Here is a 17,521-nt window from a genome sequence, read left to right as displayed (position 1 = left end):
GATTGTGAAATTGTGTCATCAGCTCTACAATCCTCAAACTGTGTCCTGAGAGAGCTGGATCTGAGTAACAATGACCTGCAGGATTCAGGAGTGAAGCTGCTCTCTGATGGAGTGAAGAGTCCAAACTGTCAGCTGCAGATACTGAGGTTTGTCAGATTTGATCTTGGATATCACAAATGCTCAGAACTTGTTAAATTTAACACACTATCCAAAGAGGGCATTCCTGGTTCCAACAGCTAACTAATTGCACTTATTTTTCCATGTGTAACTTTTTAATCAAATGGCTTAAAAAAGTCTAGATGTCTACACTTTTTGCCTTTTTTAATTTTGCTTAAAACATGCTTATTAATTTATCTAATACAGCTTTAATACACCAGATCTTCTCCAAATTGTAAAATTAAAAGTATTTTTATGTGTTTATTCGTAGTATAAACTGCAGACCTAACTTCATGATGTTCAAATCCTTTTGACCTTTCCTTGGTAGCCTACATTAGGAAATCTTAGAATCTATGATTTCAATGAGCACAGTTAGTAAAATAAGTGCCTGGATAAACTTCCACGTTAACATTCATTACATTCATTATAAATACACTGCTGCAAAAACTACCTAAGAGAACAATTCTCTGAAACATGAATAATTAATAACCAACACTGTTGTAATAGCTGATAGAAATCATAGGCATTAACAGGGACATTAAACCAGGCACATTAATTGATCAACAAGAGTATCACTGTAAAAAGTTGCTTTTAACTACTTGAGCAGTCAAAATGCTTGATACTAAGAAAAAAATTAACCCTTGAATACGTTTTATGACTGTGAGAGAAAAAGGTGTTTTTTCATTGCTATCTTATTGTCTATTCTCCTAAGTCTGTGCCCACCTTTAACAATTTATCCTCTATTAACAACGTAGAACTCTGAGACCCCAGTATATGAAAAAATGCCGTTAACCAAAACCTTCCTAATTTTAGTTTTTCAAAACTTAACCTTTCAAACTCTCTGAACTTTGAAACATGTGAACAATACCGTATACAAAAATAAACAGAACACGGTCCGACAACTCCCCATCCCTCTTTTCCAGGCATCCACTTTTCTTCACCATGAAGAATGGGGAAAGAGGGAAAAAAACAGAAACAAAAAAGAAAAAATCGCAGCTCCTGTGCACGCTGTCTTCTTGGCCACTTGGGAGTTATCATTCAGTATCTACATTCCCAAATAACTGAGTTTAAATGTTCATGAAATACATAGGCCCACCTTAATTTGTTGCACATGCTCCTCAGTGACAATGTTCATTAATAAATATTTCAGCTGCCTCCGCGTTAGTGAAGCTCTCATTCTTCCCGTTCCACTTGAAACGTAGTGTTGCTGGAAAGGTGAGTGAATATCTCACGTCGAGTTCCCGCAGTCTCCGTTTCGCCGGGGTGAAAGTCTTCCTCAGAGCAGAGAGTTCTTTCGACATATCTGGAAACAACGAAAGGCAAGAGTCCTCCCAGACAACTCCCCGCTTCCCTTTCACCACGTTGATCACCTTATCTCTTGCAGACTGCCTTAAGAAGCGGATCAGAACCGGTCTCGGGGGCTGATCTGAATTCGGCATGGAAGTCAGCTGCCGATGCACTCTTTCGATCTCGAACTCTCCGCCTGTGTCTAACTCGAGGCCCTCCTTCAGAATCCTCTGTATGCAAGTCAACAAAGTCCCATTAGCACCGTAAGTCTCTTTAAGGCCCACCAGCCTTACGTTATTTCGTCTGCTCTGGTTTTCGAGAGTTTTTACACGGTTCCATAACACATCCACTTGTTTTTTCCTGGCACTGCTGTCATTCACCAGTCTCTCCGAATAATCTTCTAGATGAGCGATACGCTCCTCTGCTTCTCCCAATCTCTCCTGAATAGCCGTTACCGTTGTTTTCAGTTCTGCCTGGTTTGTTTAATAGTTGAAACAGTGTAGAGCTCATTTTAGAAACTTCCACGAACAGTTTCTGGCTTGACAGTTGAGGCTTTCATTCGAATCTTTAGGGCTGCTGGGCGTGTCTGAAGTATCGTCCTCAATTTCGTGTGCCGGGACTTTCCGTGTGGAAGGACGGCTTGTAGCTTTAAAATATCTTGACGTAGCCATAACTTTTTGTGCTCTTTTTCAGAATTCTTAATGCACTGACTTCTTAACTATCTGCGGTGAGCATATGATCACGTAAACTTGTAGGATTATAAGCGATTAGAGTAAATTAACTCCTGAGTGGCACGAAGATCTCAAACATGCTGCCATCTTGGTCGCTGCCCCCACGTGACTCGTGAAACATATTTTTACAATATTAAACTGTAAAGTAATTTATGGCAACAGACTGTAGAAAAACAGTAATTTACTGTCAACTCTGTTGCAAGTAGATTACCGTAAAATCAAGAAGAAGAAAAAACAGCAATGTACTGTAAAACCTAACAGTCAAATTTATTAAACAAAACAAGTTAATTTCACTAAAGTGTTAGTCAAAGTTAATGAAAAAATTTAATTGTAAATGTTGGACTGAAGTGGTATTTAATGTGTTTTTTTCACAAGAAACAAAAGAAGAGATCTGTTGGTGTTTAACATTTTGTTGGGATTTAAAGCGTTTCTGTTGTCTGAGTTTTGTGGGTCTCCATTGTGCTGAAGAGTAGAGCCTGTGATTCAGTCAGTGATGAGCTGAGAAACACTGATGCTATGCTGTATGTTGCTTTATTTAAAGGCAGAAATGGTGTAGTTGCTGATACAGTGAGAATCTCTTACATAATTTTAAATGCACATGCTGTTGTTAGCTAGCAGTTATCTGCAAGATATTTTTCTTGATGTTTCTAGTTTTAATGATTTTGTTTTATTTGGTTATTTTTACTTTAAGTAATATTCTTTTTTAGTGAATTCAAATGAAATAAGTTAATGGGAATAATATGCTCATATAGTTTATATATATTAGTTTATTAGTTTAAATGTCAGTCAGCCAGTTTAAGGCAGCCGGTTTCTGCAAATGAAATGAATTGACTTGAGTTTTAATTTAGTTCATGGTATTTTTACAACAACATACTGTAATGTAGATTATGGCAAATAACTGTAAAATTAACAGTACATTATTTTACTGTAAATTAACAGGATTTTTTTACAGTGTAGTTTTCCTAATTTTAGCACTGACACTTCTTAGTGTCTTATTTAATCTTCTCAAACTATAATCTGCAGATACTCAAGTACGTGGGGCAGTAACAGGATTTTACACAAGATCACTAATATTGATAATCAGTGTTGGGTGTTATATGTATACACATACAGTACTGTGTGAACATTTCCGGCACTTGCTGTAAAGTGAAGACGTCTTAAAATATATATTTTATTAATTAACATAAAATCAAATCCAATCAGTATTTGATGGCCACCTTTTGGGTCCATGGAAAACAGAACATCATGTGCAATGCTGAATATGAGTCGTGTAACTGTCTACTGAATGTGACATCTTGTGTATGGTACGGTGTGTTTTTATTTTAGTTCCTGTTATTTATTATTTATTAGATTTATTTATTTTATTTTATTAGTTATATGTATACACATACAGTACTGTGTGAACATTTCCGGCACTTGCTGTAAAGTGAAGACTTCTTAAAAATATATATTTTATTAATTAACATAAAAACAAATCAAATCAGTGTTTGATGGCCACCTTTTGGGTCCATGGATGAGGACCCATGGACCCATCCCACCCAGGTAATTTTCGTTTTGAATTGTTACCTTCGGGCAGACGGTAGAAGATACTGAAAACTCGAATGAACAGACTAAAGAATAGTTTCTATGCCAAAGCCATATCTATTTTAAATACTGGAATAACTTAAACAGAACATCATGTGCAATGCTGAATATGAGTCGTGTAACTGTCTGCTGAATGTGACATGTCTTGTGTATGGTATGGTGTGTTTTTATTTTAGTTCCTGTTATTTATTATTTATTAGATTTATTTATTTTATTTTAGATTTATTTTATTAGATCATGCACCCAAATGATTGCATTTCAATTTCGTTGTACTTGTACAATGACAATAAAGACATTTAATTCAATTCAATTTAATTCAGTTTTGGTAAGCAATATTTGAAAAACGCTTTTGAAAAGTGTGTCGAACCGAGTACCAAAACACACTTGTAGCCAATCAGCAGTGAGGGGCGTGTCTACCCACCATATCTATTTTAAATACTGGAATAACTTAAACAGAACATCATGTGCAATGCTGAATATGAGTCGTGTAACTGTCTGCTGAATGTGACATGTCTTGTGTATGGTATGGTGTGTTTTTATTTTAGTTCCTGTTATTTATTATTTATTAGATTTATTTATTTTATTTTAGATTTATTTTATTAGATCATGCACCCAAATGATTGCATTTCAATTTCGTTGTACTTGTACAATGACAATTACCTGCTCTACTGCAAGTCGATTAAAATAGGGGTGGGATCCTTTTGGGGGTAGGGGCATGTTTGTTTTAGTGATTTGAAATATCAGTATTGTTTACCAGAACTCGCTTATCCCTCCTTTAAATTTATACCTTGGTCGAAATAATGTTGATATTTTGAGAGTTTTTGAACTGTTTGAACAATTTATTTTGTGTTTAGTCACCTGGTCTTGAATTTATCCTCACTAAGTTATGGGTGCTGTTGGCTTTTTGAGCTGATGTGTCTTTGGAGGTGTCTACTCATGAGGGGGAGGAGAGAGCGCTCAGTGCACAGGACGGACATTAGCAGAACGACTACCGAAAGAGACAGACGGCAGAAAAAAAGAAAATGTCTGCGGAATTAAACATTTAAAAGAAGGCTTACGATCAGCAATCAAGCAAGGACACTTGCCTGATCTACTGCAAGTCGATTAAAATAGGGGCGGGATCCTTTTGGGGGTAGGGGCATGTTTGTTTTAGTGATTTGAAATATCAGTATTGTTTACCACACTCACACACTCATGTTTGTTTGACTATATTATTAAGTACATTGCATAGACGTCCACTGATTTTATAACAGGTTAATGATATTTTCTATAGCCTAACCCAAATCCTACCCCTAAACCTACCCCTCACAGAAACATGTGCAAAACAACAGACTTAATAAAAATATGTTTTGGCCAATTTGTAAGTCGATTGTCATAATATTTCACTGTAGAAGTTTGGACAGTAGATATAAGTTTATTAGACTTTTAATAATCAATAATTTCTCATAGTTTCTATTTGTCTCTTTCTAGTGTGGACAATGGAGAACATTTAAGAATCACACCAGGACTGAGAAAATGTAGGTCTTTTCTCTGACACACATTCACACACACCAAACACAGCACACACTCAACTTGTGTTGTCTGATGAGAAGAGGAAGATTATACATGTGACAGAACCGCAGCCGTATCCTGATCATCCAGAGAGATTTGATAGCTGTGAGCAGGTTCTGTGTGTTGAGAGTCTGACTGGACGCTGTTACTGGGAGGCTGAATGGAGTGGGAAGGGTGCTGAAATAGTAGTGTCATATAAAGACATCAGGAGGAAAGGAGTGAGTGATTGCTGGTTTGGATACAATGACAAATCCTGGAGTCTGTACTGTTGTGCCAATGAATTCACTATCTGGCACAGTAATGTGAGCAATAATATACCCTTCCTGGAGACCCACCACTCTGCACATTTTCTTTCCCCCTTACTTGATTCAGATCATCAGCTCATTAGGAGGCAGCTCCATTAACTGAGTGTGTTAGATAAGAGAGACGTACAACATGTGCAGAGCATTGGGTCGTCAGGACCAGGATTGAAAACCATGTTTTCATCCTTGCTCCTTGTGTTTATTTATTTATATATATATATATAATTTTTTCTTCTTCTTCTTCTTTAATGTAAACTCTGTGTTTGTCTCAATGGAAGTGTCTTACATTGTTGGTTGTTCCCTGTCTTGTTATGTACATTAAGCAATAATACAAAATAAACATCACGCAATTCACCCGTTTCTCCTGAAATACATGAAAGTAAGTGGCCAGTGAACTGGGAGAAAAACAAAGTAAACTTTATATTTACCTACACAATGTGTATTTGATAGGAATAAAACATATGTCATATTTTAATTGAAAGGATTATTATTGCCGCTTTCCGTGGTAAACCTTTTTTTTCTTCTTTTTTTGCTAGTACTTAATTGAAATGTCTATTTAAATGTGAGCGCGTCTGTCTCTGGCTCAGCATGAAATCAAATAAATGCCCCCAAATAAAATTCTGCTTAGGGCCCCATAAAGGCGTGGGGCGGCCCTGATTACATTGTATTCCTATCAAATTATTACTGTATATATAGGAAAACGTCTGTAGTCTCACGTTTTTCCTTTTTTTTTTTTTTGTCAAAATGTACATCCCAGCTAATGTCTGCTTGGAACGCTAGCCTTCTACAAATGCAGCATCCACCGGATCTACACTCGGCCTGTGTTTGTGGTTAGTTCTTGTGAGCTCATTATTCTCATGTCACAGGTTCTTCAGAAGGTGTAGTTTTGTCATGTTTCCTGCAGGAGGCGCTGGAGGCTTCAGTCAATGTGCTGGAACAGGGTCTGGAAACGTGATCAGTCAACCCTGTGAAACTGCTGCTGATCACAACCAAGTGAGTCAGGTTCACATTCTGTATTTCACCATATGGTTTATTGGCACAATTATCAATACACAGGCAGAAGTCGCAAGGCATGCTGGGTAATTGGCAGCACAACGATACAAAGTAAAAGCTTAATTGTAATCTTTGTGAGACTCTAAAACAATGAGCAGGGGTGCGTTTCTCAAAAGCATGGTAAGGTAAGTTAATCAGAGAGAGCATTGGAGGCAATAAGTCTACGATCCACTTAGGCTTACGATGCTTTTGGGAAACGCAGCCCAGATCAGTGAAAGAACGACGGAGAGCATTTTAAGTTTGGAAAAAAACTAATAATATTCAACCACATCATGCAATATTCAGACAGTTTCAAAGTTTTTTTTTTTTTACTCATTATAGCCTCTCAATGACAAGTAACAAATATAAGTTAAAAATCACCCCCACCTTTTATTTATTTGTTTATCTTATTTAAGCTATTTTTAACAAAGGGCAAAACCATACAAATACACCAAACTGTAAAAGTTCTTACAGAACTTGCACTCCTTTAGTCCTTTTCCATTTTCACCTCCACTGATTTATCTTCTTCTTTTTCATCTTCTTTTTCAGATTCATCTTCTGGCAATCTTTCAATTAATTCCTCAGCTTCAGCAAGTGAAGAGCAGTTTTCTCCATTTGAAAGGTATACATTTGGATCCAGATCACAACAACTGAGGCTTGCCTTAAGCCTTCTTTTAGGGAAGGTCAGGACGTCTTCGGCGTAAAAGACAAGGCTAACATGATCCCACACATAAAACTGATGTGAATACATGGGTTCTGCCACTGCTGTGTCTCCACTGATTGCCAGTTGGAAGTTGTGAGTTTCACAAATGGCTTGGGCTCTCCAGATGATTTGATGTCCATCATAAGCAACCCATGGGCTGTGTGTTAGCTTTGGAAATTGACTGAACAGCGTATTAACCAGAGGGCTGTGAACGAGAACAACATACTCAATCTCCTGCTTGAACAGTTTGGTCCCGTAGATCCGGAGAACTGGCTCTTGACCCTCACACTTCTGCTTCTTGTAGGCTTCCATCAGCTCAGTCAGAGGAAAGGTGAAGCGGAAGTTACCGTAGCGTGAGAATTCGTTCAGGAACAAGGGTGATGTGGTGAATTCACTCAGGAACGGCGGATGAGCTCTTTTTTGTTCTTTGGTTATCTCTGGGAACAATTTCTCGAGGTAACGCTCCTCAGCTGCTCTTATATCCGCTTCATTAATCTTCAGGCTCCACCATGAAAACGAATCTTCATCAAGACCCATGAATCCCTCTGACTTCCAGATGTCTTCCAGGCTCGTCTTGTTAGTGACATGAGCTACTTCTGTGATGTGAAATTCAACAGGAGAAGGATAATCAGGGATGTCTTTCGGAAGATATGTTTTATTCATATGTCGATGTTTTATCTCATCTTTTGTCTTCAGATCTTTTATTGCAATGTGCTCTTTTTTACAGACGTGTGGCTTTGCTTTTCGAGCATTTTTTTGGGGGCTGAAGTCTGCCTGGGAAGATAAAGTACAGTTAGTTGAGGTATGTTTTGTTTTAGTCATATTCGCATATAAAGTGAAATGAAATGACAGTTCACTTCTAACTTCACAAATACACACTATGTGCATCCTGTATGGAAACCAAACACTGAACAGTCCTACAGGAGACACAAAGTAAAGCACATTTAAGGAGAATTATAGCAATAGTATCAGCAATAATGGTGTATGGAGTAATGAAGTATGTACTAAAGTGTCATGCAGAGCGTACTTGGCACCGTCATACAGTACAGTAAACACAATGGTTAATCATTTACAAACATTACATCCCTTTTTGTATGTTTTTTTTTCTAAGCAAAATGTTAAGGTGAATTCTGTAAATATAAATGAAGTCTAAACAAGCTGCAAACTGTCATTTGTGTACCTACAATAATTAAAAAATCAAGAGCATGTACAAAATAGTACATTTTTAAAATATATTTTGTTGTAAACTGTGTTTAAATGAACATAAGCCATTTTCATATTCACATTTTATCAAAAAGCTACAATACTATGACAGCTAGGTGCATTAAAAGCAATTTATACTACGCGGCCGTTGAATGCTTGAATCTGATTGGCTGACGAACGTTCTGAGGTGTGCAATTATTTTCAGGGAAACGCACGGCGAATGTAGTTCCAGGCAGCTCTCTTGACCGCATTACAGCTCCATATCACTTTGCATAGTTACTGTAATAACGTACCTATACAGTACCTATACAGCACTCAGGAATTACTGCAATCACACGTGCTCGCACACGCACAATACGGTCACGCAGTTTGCACAAAAAGGTGTTGTCAGCGCTGCCCTGATGATTTTATCAGTTAGCCCAGTGGTGTAGTGGAGGGTGTAGCCTACGCAGGTATACGGTACGGAGGACGAAACATGCAAAAACAATAAATAAATAAATACACAAATAAATAAATAAATGTGTGTATAAATACACAAATTCTTGTTTAAATAGATATAGAAATAATTAAACGTGTGATTAAAGTAGGCAAATAAATAAAATAAATTAGTGGGCAAATGGAAAATGTTTAAGGAAATGCTAAACTCATCCTATTTATTTTCCTTTGATCACTCATTTATTTCTGAATGTAGTTCCACATTTATTTTTCCTCTGCACAACATGCTAATGAGAGGGTGTCAACCACGGACTTGGTCGGGTCTTGTGATAGCTGGGGGCGCGGCTTTCCCGCTGACAGGAAATGCATGGTGTAAATCCAGTATGGCCTACGTAAAGTCACTTTTTCCGGTTAACAGAGCAAGATACATAAAAAACTGAGCTGTATTGTCCGTACAGTATCTGTGACTTTACAAACGGATATTCGCAAATCTAGGGTCTCTCTCTAAAGTTACATATGACATTGGTATACACTTTTCTAACTTCAATAGCATTTGAGGAAAATTAATTACAGTAACACAACCAACTATTATTTAAAGTATTTAAACAAGAATTTGTGTATTTATACACACATTTATTTATTTATTTGCATATTTATTTATTTATTTGTGTATTTATTGTTTTTGCAGGTTTGGCCCTCCATAATACAGCGACTTCTTTGTCAGTCGGCTTTGCGTATACCCACTTCTAAATGATGTGCATCATTCATTAGTGTCCTGCATTAGGCAAAATCATGACAGTCCACCACACGAATAGCTAATCCAATCGCATGTAAAAAATACAAATATTCCCTAAAAACACCCAGTAAAGACAGTGATGCGGTCAGGACCGTGGCACCGCTTCCTTTGAAATAAGTTTGATGATTGCGCCCGCTCCGTCAGTCAGAGAGGATGCTGATTGCCGACAGACAGAGATGCTGCTTCTTCATGCGCGAGAGCATGTCAGGGGATGCGCGCAGAGTGGTAAAATAATAGTTAATTATTGATTACTAATTTGAATCAGTACATTACAACGAAAACAATAGCTTAAAAACCAGTAAACTCCTGTAAACATTTCAGTCCAAGGATCCAGTAAACGAATGCGTTCAAACAGTAAAAACAGCTCTAATACAGAGAAAACTCATGGGGACAGGAGAGCTGTCAGTCAATAAATTGAAAATGTAACTCAGATATTCTCTTGTAAATTAAAAAGTAATGCGTTACTTTACTAGTTACTTGAAAAAAGTAATCTGATTACGTAACTGGCATTCCTTGTAATATATTACCCCCAACACTGCGTATAGTAGCATGTACAGTAAGATCAAGACAGCAGGTTTAGTGGTCTTTTGGCGTTTCCCTGTGGTCCTATTTGATATCGCAGCAGGTGGTGGGGATGGGGGGATCAATTCTGGATAAATTGATAGTCACGACATTATTCTCATACGAACAGACAACTAAACAAAATAGCATGTAATGTACTAGAGGTTCTGACAAAATGTTAATTGCTGCAGTCTATTTTTTTTAAATTATTGCAAAATCTGCACCTCTTCTGTGGCAAATTTTTATTTCATAATGATTCTTACTCCGTGAAGTCAAGCAGCAGAAGTTAAGTGACAATATGCAAATACTACTGGCCCATTTTGGGGTGAACTAAATATACCCACTTCTCCAGGCACCACTACACCACATTACAATTTTATGTTTTTTATAATAATTTTACAACTTTTAATGTATGCAATAATATAAATCCATTAAACGACAACACCATTTGATCTAAAGGTATCAAACCAACTGTAAAATATTCAGAATATTATTCCCTATAATGCACACGGCTTGTTTTTTCAGATTATGCCTTTACTGTTTTTATATATAGCACTGAAACCATATTTTTCACGTTTATTATACTGTACCCACTTAAATGAATTAAACTCTGACACAGTTTGAGATAAAGGTGTCTGAAAAACAAGCCGTGTGCATTATAGGGAATAATATTCTGAATATTTTACAGTTGGTTTGATACCTTTAGATCAAATGGTGTTGTCGTTTAATGGATTTATATTATTGCAGTTAAATTGTTTAATTCATTTAAATGGTTAATTATTATTTTTTAATTCCTAGAAATTAAGCCTTGTGCAACATAAAGGGCATATATTTATGTCTATCTGAGTTAGTTTGGGCTCAAAACATAAAAGCTGGAAAGAGTTTAATTGGCAAAAAACCCCGAATGTCTAATGAATGTCAAACATCAAACTAACTTTACCGCCGTCCGAGCATCGGGTGTGCATTATTTTTCTAATAATTCAACGGCCCGGAGTCAATTATTCCTTACATATTCAGCACATCTTGGTGCTCACTGTATGATGTTGATTTTTGTTCATCAGGAGTTTGATGTCGAATGTAAAGATTTGCCTATACTTACTGCCATAGTTAGATGTCTATGTTCTCCAGAAAAGTGTGCTGTTCTTCCGCTGTGTCTTGTGAAGACTGAGATCTTTCCTCTGCTGGTTTTTAAAGGTTTTCCATCTGAAAGCTGCCACGTCTGTGAGGGCTGATTCTTTACAAACGAAACTTATCTTCCCTCACTTATCTTACGAAATTACACAGGAAACAATTTTAAGTTTCGTTCTTAGCTCACACAAATAAATATAAAACTGATAAAGAGTAAATGAAGCAAAATAATGTATCACAAAACAAGCTTTACTAAATATAGGCAACAGACTAAAATGTGTTCTAACACAGCCAAAGAGAGATCAGCTCATCTTGACTGCTTTTTTTGTACACACATGTGAAAGTATATTTAGGCAGATTCTCTAAAACTTAGCAAGAACAAAAGGTCATGCACAGTCTGTACAAGTCATTTCTTAGAAATCTGTGTCCTAATAGGCTGTGCGTCATTATGTGACCGTGAGTCATTTTCTTTATCTTCAGCCACCATCGGATCATAATTCATGGTACGTTTTTTAGACCACAGTAAAGATAGTTTGCGGTGTGATATTCAGATTTCCTTTGGCTATAAATACACAGTGCGCTGTCATAGACAAGACAATAATACCGAGTGTCGTTCTCCATGATTTGTGAATTCAGGTGACGCTGTCCTTCGGGCCGAAATCAGGTTTTTTTCGTAGCGGCTCTCAATTTTATAATGCCTATAGCTCCAAAAGTTGGACACTTAGAGGAATGAAACCGGTGTCATATTCACCAGCTTGATCTGTGAATTTTTTCACAGCAAAGCTCTTGTCCGTAAACCCCTTGGTAAGTCCGCTAGTAAGGAATGTGAAAGAAAGGCGTTCTTCATGTTTAACATCTGTTACCAATAAACACGCAGACTGCTGGAATACAAAAACATTGTTTTAGGTCGAGCTCGATTTGTGAAAACTTTCCCAAACGCAGTTTATCGCGTGGCAGTGTTTCTCTTTGCTCTGCCCCCCGTTTTGTGTAGCCTATAATACACATATACAATTGTACACTTTGTTTGACAATAAAGTTTTGGTTGTTGTACCTTTCCTTGAGTAATTGGCTTCAATATTCTGATTTGCAAAAGTTTCACAGTGCAGTGTTGGTCAGTTAACCCTTCCTTGATTCATTTACATCACTATTTTGATTTGTGAAAACTTTCACAGTGCAGTTATGGTCAGATAACGGTTCAGTCACTAACATCACTATTCTGATCTGTGGAAACTGTCACAGTTCACTACGGGTCAGCTGAGGTGCTAATTTTCTGCTATGATTTCTCTGCAGCAGGGACTGGAGCACTTGTCAGGATAGAAGAAAAATGGATGGGGAAAAATACTATCAAATTCTTGAGGAAAATCTGCTGCCCTCCGCCATAAAGTTGTCAATGGGAAGAAGGTTTACCTGACCCAAACTGACCTGTGAAAGCTTTCACAGATCAGAATAGTGATGTTAATGACCCAGGGAAAAGGTCAGCTGACCCGTACTTACATCTGAAAGTTACCACAGATCAGAATAGTGATGTACATACCGTGAGGAATGATGGCACTTGGGTGGTCTGCTCCCATTTCCCAGATTTGGGCCACAAGGAAACCATATCAATACCACATGTCAGCCAAGAACAAAACAAATAAAGTTGGACTGGCCCAAATCTGGGTAACAGTTCATTTTAATTCTGGTCCAGATCCGACACCTTGCTCTGGCCCACATACCACGTGGAAGTATGGCAATTATACGGCCCTCTCCTGATTGCCATATTTGGGTCTCAAGGAAGCCTTAGCAATGACACATGTAACCCAACAACAAACCACATAAACCACACCTGACCCTAATGTGGGCCTTCAACCTGCCACAGGAGCTGCTGAAACAGTTCTACTCTGCTATCATTGAGTCTGTCCTGTGTTCATCCATAACTGTCTGGTTTGGTTCAGCAACCAAATCAGACATCAAGAGACTACAACGGACAGTCAGGACTGCTGAGAGGATTATTGGTGTCCCTCTGCCCAGCCTCCAAGATCTTTACATCTCCAGAGTGAGAAAAAAGGGCTACAAAAATCACCTTGGACCCCTCACACCCAGCCCACTCTCTCTTCGAACTGTTGCCTTCTGGTCGGCGCTACAGAGCACTGACCACCAGAACAGTCAGGCACAAGAACAGTTTTTTCCCACAAGCTATATTCAGTCTGAACAATTAATCTTTCATAATTATACATCGTCCATCACAACTAACATAGTATATTTATATTAAACTGCACACTTTGTAAATAACATATCTGCACACTAATAAACATATATGTACATTTATCTAAACAATTACATTTTTTCCTATACTTCTATTTCTGTATATAGTACATTATTCAATTTTTCTTTTTTTATTATATTAGTGTTATATTACATCCCTACTGTGTTATTCCTATGTATGTCTGCACTATCATGTATGTCTGCACTATGTTTGTACTTTCTTCTACACTGGAAGCTCCTGTCGTCAAGTCAAATTCCTTGTGTGTGTAAACATACTTGGTAATAAAGCTCTTCTGATTCTGATTCTGATTCTGAACAGATGATCCAAACACATTTCTGAACAAAATGCATCATTTATTAACATTGCCAATAAAAAACCCATTGCATGATTACATTTCCAAAACTGGGAAGCAATCTAAACATGAAAAAACAGAAACAGAACAATAAACAAAATAGGTGTATAGAAAATATTGTAGAAACTAAATAAAAACAAAAAATATTTTCAGTAGCTGTGAATATGTTAGCTTATCCAAAAAAAACTAACTTGTCTGACAATGCAGAAGTGAACACTACAGAACCTTAGCAACAGGAACAATCCAAACGTATAGGATTATTGACCTCCTTGACTGGGCCCATCAGCGTCATGGCAATCTTGCAGGCCTTTAATGAACACACAAATGAAAAAAAAACAGTTGACTCAGTAACAGAATGCAGATAATACAATGGCGTTGAAGACACACACACACACACATACACAAAACAATTTAAAAGCCAAATTAAACAAAATCCCTTAAACAAAATATAATTACAGGAAATTGTAATTATTGTACTTATTTTTTGTTATTGTTAAAGGTGCATGTAAGGTAATGTAACTTTTTCACCATCTAGCAAGGGTAGCATGATCTGAAAATGAATGCGAGCGTGCATTCAAGAAAGATCTTGTCTGGGCAAACCTAGTCCCTATGTCTTTTGGTCTGACTCCCCCTTTACAGTATTTATTCAACTTTGTTAATGTTAGATAAAAATACAGTCGATCATTTTTTGTTCATATTAGTTCACAGTGCATTAACTAATGTTAAATTCAACTTTTGATTTTAATAATGTATTAATAAACATTGTAATTAACATTAACTAAGATTAATAAATGCTCTAGAAAAATCCTTAGTTCGTGTTAACTAAAGTAGTAAACTAATTTTAACCAATGAAACCTTGTAAAGTGTTACCAATGGTTTTAATGCACACCTTAGAGCCAATCGGAATCAAGTATTCAGACAGACCATGGTATAATACAAATTATTACACACATATAGTAAAAACACAATGTAACTGACATATAGGTGTCTTGGACACTCCTTCGTTTTTCTTGTTTTCTCCTCCCTCCGTCTCGGTCGCATGCAAGATGGAGCCATTTTTTCATATAAAACTCTATCTCTTGATCGGTGGCCGTCGCTGTTAGCCTGTACAGAAAATAGAAGCCAAGGACTCATAAAAGGTAAGGTAAAACAACCAAACCTTTATATTGTGAAAGATTACACAAATCACAATAGTCTATTAGAGCCGTGTATGATTTATCTAATGGCTTGGAAAACCATTATTCACTGGAACAGCAACGTATGACATTATGACAGAAGAAAAAAAGAGCAGTGCAAAGAGAAACAAAGACACGCGATAAACTGCGTTTGGGAAAGTTTTCACAAATCGAGTTTGACCTAAAAACAATAGCTGTGTAAGATCATGATTGAGAAATGTTGGATACTGCTGGAAATGCTGCTATGGATTTTTTTGTTTGCCCCAGTGAAGCATTTCTATTAATATAACTGATTAAGTAGTCAAACTCTTTCCATATCAGCAGAATAGTGTGGTACAGAAAGTCTATGTCCACAAAACAGGTTCTGAATGAATTACGTTACTGATACCTAGTGGTCAAAAGCAACAGCAAAAGTAATAGGTCAATATCATTGAATTGCAGACACAGGTTTTGAATAGCTAGGTTGGCTTGTACACTATATTGCCAAAAGTATTGGACCCCCCCCTTCTAATGAACAGGTTTTGGCTTTCTGTAGACCAGTCAAATTCTTCCACACTGACCGAATCAATCTTTTTTATTATTATTTTTTTTTTACCTTGCCTTATACACAGAGGCATTGTTGTGTTAGAATAGAAAAGGGTCCTGTCCAAACTATTGCTATAAAATTAGAATAATGTTTGGTGCGGTAGGGGCCCAACCCCATATTCTTTCATAGGGCCCAAAATTGCTAATTTGTCTTGACTGTGTTCTTAAAGCAGTGTTTACCGGTGTGCTTGAAACTCCGCTTATCACTGTATTTCACTGATTTCCTTTTGAAGTTTAAAATAAGGGTATCCTTTAGATTTGTTCAGGTTCAAAATAATCTAGTTAATCATATCATATATTTGTTTATATCTTTAATAAAAATAAAACAAACACATGAATACAAACAGGGTCTATAATGAATTTAACTGGCAGTTATGTTTAGTTTGCAGTTAATGTTCATATAAGGTCTGAAACTTTATAAAGGTCTATCTGATTCTCTTCTATCTTTGAGGTCGGTTTTAATGACACAGTTTGTTCAACCAAACAAATAATAATGACACTATCATTAGTGTTGTCATTCTGCATCACATGTGTTCTCTAAAGTCCAGGTACAGTTAGAAAAGTGTGCTGGAATATTGTTTAGTAATTGTTTAGCAGCAGGATGAGGCAGACAAGCTGGTGAAATTCTTCCAAATACAGACTGCAGTGCTGTTTCAATCCACTAGATGTTCTCAGCGTGTCAGATATCAATGTTTATCGGCATTAACCTCCTGAGACCCAGCTGTGGAGTTTTTGCCTCTGTAGTGGACATTATATTTTAGTGAATTTCTCTGAGACCTCACATGTCACAGTTGTAAGTTTGGATGTCCTGAACAGAGCACATTCAGGGCTTTGCAGAGATGCCACATGATTGGATGTTTCACCATGACCACTCCCTTTCCTTGGGCTTTAAAAATGGCTGACATTAATTTAGTGATACAATTGTACATCCTTATGGAAATATGATAATATTTTGTAATTATAATTTCAATCTGATTAATTTTCTAATTGTTTGTCATAAATCAACATCTCAGGAAAATGTTACGGGGTTTCAAATCAACATATGACCTTCTGTTATGAAACTGGACATAATTTCATACATGTCCACTGTAGAGGACACCAGGACTAAAAGCATGTTTATTATACATTTTGGGAGACAAAATAATTGAATAGGAAAACAAATTTGGAGTTTTTGCCTCTGTAGTGGACATTATATTTTAGTGAATTTCTCTGAGACCTCACATGTCACAGTTGTAAGTTTGGATGTCCTGAACAGAGCACATTCAGGGCTTTGCAGAGATGCCACATGATTGGATGTTTCACCATGACCACTCCCTTTCCTTGGGCTTTAAAAATGGCTGACATTAATTTAGTGATAAAATTGTACATCCTTATGGAAATATGATAATATTTTGTAATTATAATTTCAATCTGATTAATTTTCTAATTGTTTGTCATAAATCAACATCTCAGGAAAATGTTACGGGGTTTCAAATCAACATATGACCTTCTGTTATGAAACTGGACATAATTTCATACATGTCCACTGTAGAGGACACCAGGACTAAAAGCATGTTTATTACACATTTTGGGAGACAAAATAATTGAATAGGAAAACAAATTATATATCAATATTCTTATGAAATATTAGATATTATTATGAAAATCTGGCCAATTACTACTCCCATTATTACACTTCTTTTTTCAACATGCTGT

General features: G+C 36.8%; 1 protein-coding gene across 1 annotated transcript; it reads right to left on the bottom strand.

Moving 5' to 3' along the window:
* Positions 1-7,036: 7,036 nt before the first annotated feature.
* Positions 7,037-11,765, bottom strand: LOC107713783 (uncharacterized). Its single transcript, XM_016519395.1, has 2 exons — positions 11,441-11,765; positions 7,037-8,120 (listed from the first exon to the last, which is right to left on the bottom strand). The coding sequence occupies exons 1-2, from the start codon at positions 11,444-11,446 to the stop codon at positions 7,131-7,133; spliced, it is 996 nt and encodes a 331-aa protein (XP_016374881.1). The 5' UTR covers positions 11,447-11,765; the 3' UTR covers positions 7,037-7,130.
* Between the last annotated feature and the right edge of the window lie 5,756 nt (positions 11,766-17,521).

Source organism: Sinocyclocheilus rhinocerous, unplaced genomic scaffold (genome assembly GCF_001515625.1).
Source record: "Sinocyclocheilus rhinocerous isolate Xijiao unplaced genomic scaffold, SAMN03320098_v1.1 scaffold1861, whole genome shotgun sequence".
Taxonomy (NCBI): Eukaryota; Metazoa; Chordata; class Actinopteri; order Cypriniformes; family Cyprinidae; genus Sinocyclocheilus; species Sinocyclocheilus rhinocerous.
Note: the sequence above shows the minus strand (reverse complement) of the source record. Positions and strands in the feature narration are given on the sequence as shown.